Below are 9,683 nucleotides of genomic sequence, written 5' to 3' on the forward strand. Positions count from 1 at the left end.
GGTTTTCCTTCGATTTTATGGTACGATCTTCCACTTATAGCCAATCATCAGCCAATAGTTCCTGTCTCATCTTTCATACACCCAGTAATTAAACCTAACGCCGTCATGAATCGAACACGGACCGGAATCTCTGTGACGTGTAGCCCGATCGCCGCACCGTTCGATTAGATAGCGCAACTCCAAACTCGTGACTCCAACGATGGGCCAGTGACGAAAGCAATCAGCCTTTGACTGCCGGCAGGTGCGGGCGAGCTACGATGATAAGCACGATGGCGGCATAGTTGTCCCGTTGGTCATCCCCGGGTGCGTTGTTTTTTTTTTGTTTGGCCAGCCCTTACTACGCTGATACTACCGCTATCGTTAGCCTTTTTGTCGCGACCCGATAAGGGTTTGGTTTTATTTTTCTCTATATTGCATAGCTGCAACAGCTGATACAAACACCTTTCGCGGAGGTTACGGACAGGTGGATGGAGCAGGGTGGAAGGAGAATAAAAAATTGGTAATGGAAAGGTAAAGGGCCCGCGTTTTTCGCAATGTTGCGTACTTACGTATGTGACTCAAAGCTTGTTTCCTCACTTGTACGGTGACGAAACCTGTCGGTTCCTGTTCCTTTGCGTGCATTCTATGACTTTTGCTGCGCGTTGATTAGAATGTGTTGATAATAGGCGTGCAATATACCAACATTAGTTCCGATTTGTTTACGATTAAGTTTTTCCTTCTCGTCATCAATACTGAGTCATTTTGTATGGATGGCAGACCGATGGATATCACCTATTTGTTCCCGTAAACAGTTTTCAGTAGTGTAAAGTAGGACCAGGAAGCCTGTAAAATCTGCATAAAATATACTAATTACTTATTACAGATTAGGTTGAATTTGCTTTGATTTAGCGACTTTGAAAAAGTCATGAAAAATAGAAACGGAGCTTTTCCGGATCGGTTTCATTCCGTTCCGTTTTTTTTCTATCCAGATCACCTAACACTATTTCAAAGTACTTACCGTGCTGAAAGTTCTTATTTTAATGGGCCAGATTTTCCAAGCAGTTAGAAGGACGGGCTGTTGACTTCGGTGTATTATCTGTAGTACGGTGCGCTGGAAGGGCTTTGACTCCTTGTACCACTGGCAGCCATAAGCTGCATTAATCAATAATCCACTCTTTATGTTTATAAATATATTTTAGGAAAGACAAATAAGATCCAGATGAAATTTCAAACAAAAGGGCTTTCTAATACTTACCGATTCGACAATATCCTCACCGTACACACACAACATCAGCAGTTCAATCAGAAAACACAGCATAAACAGCACAAACTTAACCAGCATGTATCCACTCACGGTCTGCAAATGTAATGTACGAAAAGAAAAACAACACGTTACACGCCATGCAGCAAACGTTCTGACTCACTAATTTGTTTTCCGTTGACATTACGTCCTTCCGAAAATACGTCACCAGACCGAACGCAATCAGACCGCCATTGCATCATCGCGTATATGTCCAAAAGCACGTGCTGATCAACATCCGTTACGCGCCAACATAACGCCAGCATGCATACGCACGGGCGCAAACTGACCCCTGGGCTGTCCCTACCATTTGCATCTCACCCTTTCGCGCGGGCTCCCCACCGCTTTTGGGGTAAAGAAGTTCTGATAAGATAAGACTTGAGCGCGCCTTCTTGTGCTTGAGATATTGCACGTGCTATGATTAGACCGTTGCGTCTCCAACCACCTTACTTCTCCGGTGGCCTCCGTCTCTCTTTCGCGGAAGGTCAATTTAGTGGCAAGATCCAGACAGTGGTTACGGGGAAATTGGTTGCAATCCTGTACATTCACGTACCACGGTGGCGTCTGGCGTATGGTGACATGTATTACGCAGCGGATATTGATAAACCAAACAACGTTAAGGCAGGAGCCGTTCGAAGATGTGTAAATAGCCGTGTAATTTTTGAAAGAATTTTCTAAAGAAAGAAAAAAAAAGAACATCGCAGCACACTCACCGTAATCATAAACATTTGGATGCAGATAATGATCGAACTGCCGCAAAAGTTAACAAACAGCGTGTTACCGAACACGTTCTGCATGAATACGCCACACCTGCAAATAAGTTACCAAACGTTAGTGGCTTTGGTTGTTTTCTTTTAGCGGCTTTTTCAATACCCAATCAAATTTTGATGATTAACTATCACCTTCTGCAGACGTGTTATGCTGTTTTTGTCCTCATTCTCCTTTCGATCAGTATGCCCCACAGCAAGGGCGAGATTATGCTCCAGGATCCGGAAGTGCATACACAAATGGGCGGCCAATATGCAGAATAAACAATCGAATGCCTGGCAAACATTTTATGCATAGGTTTAGTGGTATTATAATCATACTACAGCTAAGGTGAGTAAAATAATCCTAAAAACATTTTACTTAAACTCTTTCTAAATGCATCAGACGTACCATATGGATAATAATGCCAATAAATCCAATCACCACGTACAGTGGATAGACGAACCAGAAGTACTTGGCACCGGCGAGCACATCGAACGGCCACCAGATGTTGAACGATAGCTGACGGGTCCAGGTGCCGGTGTAATAGTGGCAGTAGATCATTTCCGCTATCGGTAGCATGGTGAAGGATATGCCCATCACCACGTTTACCAGAGCCGTTACGGAGGTAACCCAGATCGCTGGTTTCATGGTATCCGCACATATCTTCCAATGCTCGTCTTCTACGATCTGGGAATAGAATTTTGAATCGTTGAAAGTAATTACTAGATTACATTAAAATACAGTAGAATTCACACTCAGCACCAAGCACCGCTTACCGCTTCGTTCCATTTCGCGCGAAACAATCCCACCAGCTCGGCGATCGTGTTGCGTCGCACCGCTAGGATAATCATTTTCAGCACACCGATCACACAGTACCCAATGCACGGTGCTTGAAATGTCACCTCGAGAAAGTTCACTTCCCGCTCGAACATCTGCAGCAGATAGATCAGTTCGCCGATCGTTGTATAGCACAGCAATAGGAAAGATCCAATAAAGGCCAAGTTTCTCCAAACCGTAGCCAACACACCGACCGGATAACGTTCCTCGCAGGGCGGAATACCCATCATCAGCAGCATAATGTTGGTGTTTTTTAAAGTTGTTTCAAAGGTTAGATGGGTGCGGTAGTGTTCCATTTTTGTTTCTTAGTGTGCTATCACGCTCGCAAAGTGTGATCCTTCTTTGGTAGATGAACGAAACACTCTGGATGCGTTTGAAACTCAATCCAAGCAGGTTGGTATTGATTGAACCATTTGCTGGTGGGCGGAGCTTGTTCCTTTCTTCTTTAATTGCCACTTTTATCGCTTTCCGTAGTTAGTTTTCCTGGTTAATTATTAAATAATCGATAAATTAATAAGAAACGATTGCTTATAGGACACAACTCTTTACAATTAACCAAGCGATCAATGGACTGTCACCTTTTAAAATATACTCGTTCAAACAACAAAAATTTTGAGTACAGAGCAAAAGTTGTCACATAAAAAACTGTAATCAATTATTCTAGAACTCGGAAACAATGAAAAATCTCATTTCAGGAATCTCAACACACTTTTACGATATGATATAAAAATACGATTTTATATAAATCTACTCATTGTTGTGTCTGAAGCATGATAAGGTCCCTGAAGATATCTTGATTTGTTGATCTCTGTTAAGCCCAAAATAAGGGCGATTTCCACAAAGTGCCAGGACCTATTGATTCTTAGGGCGAAATTAAAAATAGAATAATTTCACTGGTTAGTAGTTAGTCCCCTATGTCGGCTACCTTGGCTAGGGCAGGACAATAAAACGAATTCCTTTGACAATCATCCTTAAGTAATTATATGTGACTTTACATGTTTCTCCTGCTCCGGCACATAGTAGCTTCACGTACGATACTAGCAAAGACCTGATATTCTAGTTCAAATCCTTTCCAAGCTGCTGATACCGGACAGGTAAGAATATTGAAGTACTAATGGATTTACACTGTATAGTACTCTGTAGAATATAATGAATCTCCTTACACTTCCTTCATGACATTCAAAAGAGATAAAGGAAGAAGCATTTCTTACATCTGCATAACTCCACCAACGCCAGCCCGAAGTGCTCGCGTAATTTATCGCACAACAAGAACCAATGTCACACAATAGCTACTACGAAGCGCTTGGTTTGACACGCTGTAATGTAATGCATTTTCGGATGGTATGTAGTTTCACGTGCGCGAGTGTAGAAGCATTAGAAGCGCAACACGGTCGTGCACATTAATCATAACGTGGTTGCAGTTTTCAAATTTTTCGCGTGGGCTAACACAAGTAACAGGTCCCTTCTTACCTTGCACCTTGCTCGCATTGTGAAGGTTTGGTTTTTGCGAATGCAGAAGCACCGTATCCACCAGGTTTGGAACTGGTGCTGTAACCGGCGAACCGGCAGCAGTGGTTCCATTCGGAATGAGAGGTTTATTTTTTGTTGTGTTCTACACTTCATGTTTGATCCTTCGGTCGTGCACTAAATGCACGTGTTCGTTCTATCAGCTGAGTTTGATTATTTATGGGAATAATTACACCCCTGCGCTGCCCATCTTTCCCTCTCTGTCATGCATTACACCTTCCATCATGGGGATGGGATCGTTGAGTACACCGAAACAGCGCATCGTATCAGAGTAATCGTAATGCGGACAAGACAGAGAACAGCACCGCAGCACTGTACGTGCACATGAATGCACACTAAATCACCATTACATAGTTCACTGTCGGGGTTGATTTGATCCCAAAAAAGAGTCATAATAAATAAAGCAGTCTCGGAAAAACCCATTTATACCGACGATATGACGTAGTTTCTTCCTCCCCCCTTCGAAATAGTGGTTTGTTTCATTTTTCCAATTTTACAAACAACCAAATATTCGTCGCTCGTATGAACCCAACCCCGGGCGACCCTTCCCCGGTGTTTCGAGCTTGGTGGTGCGTGTGATTTGTGAATCGCAAGTGTGTCACGAGCCGCATAAATCATCCCACCAGAGCACGTAGATCCGGTTACGGACGATCTCCAACCGACAAACGGGAGTTAATTTTTCATTTCCCAATACTAATGCAAACGTATCTTCACAACGGCACCGGCGGAGAGTACGTGGCCAAACGGTTTGCATTTTTCCAACCGCAAGATTTTTAAGGCAAGGACGAAGAAAAAGAAACCCTTTTTCCCCCCCCCTACCACCATGCAGTCAGCTGGTTGTAATAAAATTTTCCAATCCAATGGAAAAACAAGCATGTCCAACCGTATTAGCGGCACCGGCATCGTACGTATCGTCCTCTCGTCATCGAAATCATCCGGGAAGTGGAAGATTTATTGCGCTCAACCATTTATTGGAATTCAATTTCCTGCTCCAACCTTGCAAGACTGTCCTTTTTTCTCGCCACCTTCATGAAACTGTCAGCTCGGTCGGTGGGGGGGTTTTTTTTTTTTTGGCTAAAACTATTTCTGTTGCCATGCTTCTCCACCTGTGCCATGGGTTTATGGCCCGCCGGAGCGAAATTGATACAGCCCGCCCGTTATCGGTGCTCTGACGCATTCGATGTGCATTTAAATATAGCTACACGCTATCAACCGCGCGCACCGAGTTCGGCGGCATATTAATATTTACGCATGCACCTTCACGGATGAGATAAAAATCGAACGTCTTCTTGGCGGGCTAAACCACTCCGCTGCCGGTAGGATTTATGATGGTAATTATATTATTCTTCTACGTTGCGGTGAGCGTTATTTTCTTATTGGGCTAGCAATGTTACGTAGTACACTGTTTGCAAACAAGAAGAGTTCTTGAAGGCCTGGCTAACGTTGAAGTACGCTTTTGCTCTTTCATTTGTTGTTACTAATTGCCTTCCTGAAGCTTTCTTGTAGGTATTCTTCAAAAATCTGTCCATTACCAAGTCGAAGATACTGATAAGAAAGTTCATACTGTTACTATTCTATTAGCTTTAATTCTCATTTACAGAGACTTCTGATACGATTTTTTTTTAACGTGGGGTTTAACCTAACTCCAATATCATTAAAGGTTAGGTTGTCCGGTATCATTCTAATAACATGATCAACGCGATCAAGTGCCTCCTCTCATAGAGCTCCTCTCTTAGATGTCCTCTCTTATCATCTGCTGTTTGAAGACGCGCATTATTTGAAGATTGCGCAGGATCAATACAGTAAGGCAAAAATATGTCTAGGAACTGGTGAAATGCTTCAATAACTTTTAGGCAGTTGTGTCAATATCCGTCAATGTGTTGCCTAAAATCATTATTGTGGACTGGTGAATTGGGTTGAAATATTTCAAGCTTGAAACATATATGTTTCAAGCGGCAATGCAACTTCATGCGTTCGTGCTCACCATGGCAACGAAGCGAACAAACACTCGCGTCCCTGAAAACAACAAATCGGTGGTAACTATACATGATTGCAACTGGTAGGGACCAAATTGTCTCTCCCGTGCTAATTCCGTTCCATCATGTCGCTGTTTAAGGTACGCAATTGGTGGAAAACGCAGTGTCCTACCATCGAACCAGCGTACGATTCCTTTTCGTTGCACTGTGCCCGGCTGTGCATAGAGGAGGGTGAGAAGGATAGCATCGTGGTTGGATCCCATTCCGGTCAGCTATGCATCTACCGTCCGTCCGGTGGAACCGCCAACCTGCCCGATCTCGATGCGGAGGACGCCGAAGGACAGCAGAACCAAAGTTCCACACCGAACGAACCGTTCGAGAATGTGTTTCAACATGCGGATGTCATCCTGGAGGTGCAACTTGCGTTTCCTGTGCTGGCCATTGGCAGTGGAAAGTTTACCACGTAGGCATTGGTTTTGGCAGGGTGACATCTCTGGGGTGGCGCTATCGGTAAAATCGATGTGTTTCTCGTTGCAGGACGAATAAAACCGATCCCCGACTGCAGCTGGCCGTATTGCACCCTTCGAAACTGTGCATCTATCAAATCGTGACGGTAGACGGACTAGCGGATCATGGCGATCATACGCTTCTCGTCACTCTCTGCGACCATCCACTGTCGAAACCCGCCTTCTCCCTGTGCCATGGCCCGTTCGGTGGTGTGAAAGGACGAGATTTCATTTGCGTACAGCATTTGGACGGTTCGCTGCGGTTCTTCGAGCAGGACGGTATCAGCTACGAACGAACGTTGGCCACCGATCGGCACATACCGTCGCCGATACACTATTTGCAACGCGTTGATTGTTTCGTGACGGTTACCCCGAGCTGGGTGCTGGAGTGTTACCGCTATCAGGACATTGCCGAAGCACTCGAATCATTGCGTCGTCACGATCCGATCTGGTCGCTGTGCGTTGGCGAGTATGCGCTCGATCTGCAGGTGCATCAAATATCCAAGTGCGTGTAATGTGCAGCATCTAGCATGAGAACCACGCAACGCTTTACTCGTTTTTCTCCTATTTTCAGCACCGAATCCGTCATCGTGATAATGGGTGAGAACAATTTGCTGTGTGTATCCGACACGGGTAAGGTGCGGTTTATCAAAAAGCTTGACTACGCACCGATCTGTTTCCACACCTTCGTCACTGGTTGGTACTGGGGTAGGTGGTTTGGAAGGTATTCCCTTCGTTAAGTCACTGAGCTAATCATGGATATTCGGTAATTCTCAGAACCCGGTGCACGATTGATGCTGGCGGTTGTGTCCGAAAGTGGATCCTTGCTGCTGTACGATAGCGATCAAATCATCTGGTCAGCTCAGCTGGGTGACGTCCCGGTGGCAATCGGTCGCGCCAATGTAACAGGGCTCCCGGGCGCTCTGGTCACGCTCGGTGCCACCGGAGCCCTCACGATCGGATATCTCGGCTCGGAACCGCAACTGTTTCGCGTACCGGCCCTCAACCTAGCACCGTTTGAGATTGCTCGCTGCCAAAAGGAGCTGCTTGAACTGGAACGGGAAATACGGGCCGGCGTGGATCCGAGTGACGCGCACATCGCAAACGCGGCTGCCGAAAGGGACGTCAAGTTGGTCGTTACCATCGGCGAGGAAACGATCCCCTGTACCCATCCGACCAACATTCCCCCGGGAGTGGCCACTGAAATGTGCCAACTGAGTGTGACGGTTCAGGTGGAACCGAAGCTCGAGGTACTGCAGCTTACCATCACCACAGATCTGGCTGTGGGATGCTCGAAAGATGCGTACCTATTTCGAGATGTCGTAGCACACAGCACGGAACGATTTGACGTGTGGGTATATCCTGCCGAGCAGACGCTGCCAGCCACCCGTAGGGTGACCGTGTACTGCTCCTACACCAGCAAGCAAGGCATCACGAGAGTGCTGCAGAAAGAAATCCTGCTACCGTTGAAGCTATTCCTCAAACCATGCCAACCATCAAAGGAAGCACAATACAAGCTAACCCTGTCGGTAGTTAGCACAACGCAGAACAACGTCGGTGGTGGTAGCGGTTTGGGACAATTATTTCCAGAGTTTTCCTCTGATGGTAGCAGTACTGCCAGCGCTCTTGGACTGCAGCCAATAGGAGCTGGAGATGGACGTAGAGTTACGATAGTAGCGGCCAAAAACACGAATCGTTTTCGTATTCAATCTGATGAGCTTGGAATTATCGCGCTAGTGTTGGAATGCCTCATTGCACGTCTACAAGGGGGACGGGACTCCGAATCGGATGGATCCTCCCGAAAAGATTCGTGCAAAGTAACTATCAGCGGAGTCCCGTCAATCAGTGGACTAATGAGATCGTTACAAATTCACTGTGAATTAAGAAAAGCTGTAAAGCAACTAGAGGTAAGTTCGGAAGTCTTACCGTTGTAGTTCAACCCGAACACACCTATTCCTTCACTCCAACTGTATTTCAGGAGGAACTGGAGATCACCACCGGACAGATGCGTTTGTTCGAGCGCCGGTTCGTTGTCAAGCTGCAGGAACGCTCCTTGCGTGCCCTCGACGGTATATTAATGCTGCTCAAGCGAAACCACAGTTCGGTGGCGGCGGGTTGTCTGCAGCTTAAGACTGCACGTCAGAAGATGACACAGTGAGTTGTCTACGGAGTTCCGTTGAGAACTTGCTCATGAGCAATGTCACGTTTCGTTCTAGAGCTCAGATTGATTTGGCCGCCATTTTACACTTGTTTCACCTGTGCTACACTCATACGGCTAACGCACCGTCCGGCGCAAAACATCTCGATCATCTCACCGGACTTCTAAGACACTCCGTCATCGACAGTACCGAGCAATGCTACGAGGAAATGCTACTTCCCGTGGTACGATTTTTAGATCAGACGGGTCCGCTGAAAAACACCAGCGAGCAGCAGGACACTTTCGATGACGCGTTCTTCTACACCGCCAAACAAAACGAACGTGGTGATGTGGATGTTACGATCCACAGTGAACTGTTGCAGAAGCAGCTACAGCGTCTCCTAGCGCGGGTTAATGATCGTTTCGTTACCACGGCAAAAGTATCCGGAAGTGGCAGCGGTCGGAACAGTGTCGACTTTGAGGATCAACCACTGCCGGAAGCCCACAACGAAGAGACGGAGGAGGAGGATGAAGATAATCGGAACGATAATCGATCGGATTCCGATTTCCCGAAACTCCGTTCCAACGCTAGTGAATGGGTGAACTACGAACAAATGTCTGATTTACCGCTGTAAGGAGGGGAAAAGGTTTTTCTTTACAGGAAGTATGGG

The 9,683-nt window shown here is 46.0% G+C and overlaps 2 protein-coding genes across 2 annotated transcripts; one reads left to right on the forward strand and one right to left on the reverse strand.

The window, feature by feature from the left end:
• Window positions 1-296: 296 nt before the first annotated feature.
• Window positions 297-3,296, reverse strand: LOC128303753 (odorant receptor 4-like). The gene is made up of 8 exons (XM_053040812.1): window positions 2,806-3,296; window positions 2,438-2,716; window positions 2,153-2,322; window positions 1,993-2,089; window positions 1,235-1,336; window positions 998-1,153; window positions 549-831; window positions 297-441 (listed from the first exon to the last, which is right to left on the reverse strand). Exons 1-7 carry the CDS (start codon window positions 3,160-3,162, stop codon window positions 772-774), a joined length of 1,221 nt encoding a protein of 406 aa, XP_052896772.1. The 5' UTR covers window positions 3,163-3,296; the 3' UTR covers window positions 297-441; window positions 549-771.
• Window positions 3,297-6,494: 3,198 nt separating this feature from the next.
• LOC128304811 (protein PTHB1) lies at window positions 6,495-9,647 on the forward strand. Its single transcript, XM_053042049.1, has 6 exons — window positions 6,495-6,832; window positions 6,907-7,380; window positions 7,450-7,583; window positions 7,653-8,782; window positions 8,854-9,029; window positions 9,092-9,647. Exons 1-6 carry the CDS (start codon window positions 6,495-6,497, stop codon window positions 9,645-9,647), a joined length of 2,808 nt encoding a protein of 935 aa, XP_052898009.1.
• The last annotated feature ends 36 nt before the right edge of the window (window positions 9,648-9,683 follow it).

The sequence above is a fragment of the Anopheles moucheti genome, chromosome 3 (genome assembly GCF_943734755.1).
Source record: "Anopheles moucheti chromosome 3, idAnoMoucSN_F20_07, whole genome shotgun sequence".
NCBI classification, from domain to species: domain Eukaryota; kingdom Metazoa; phylum Arthropoda; class Insecta; order Diptera; family Culicidae; genus Anopheles; species Anopheles moucheti.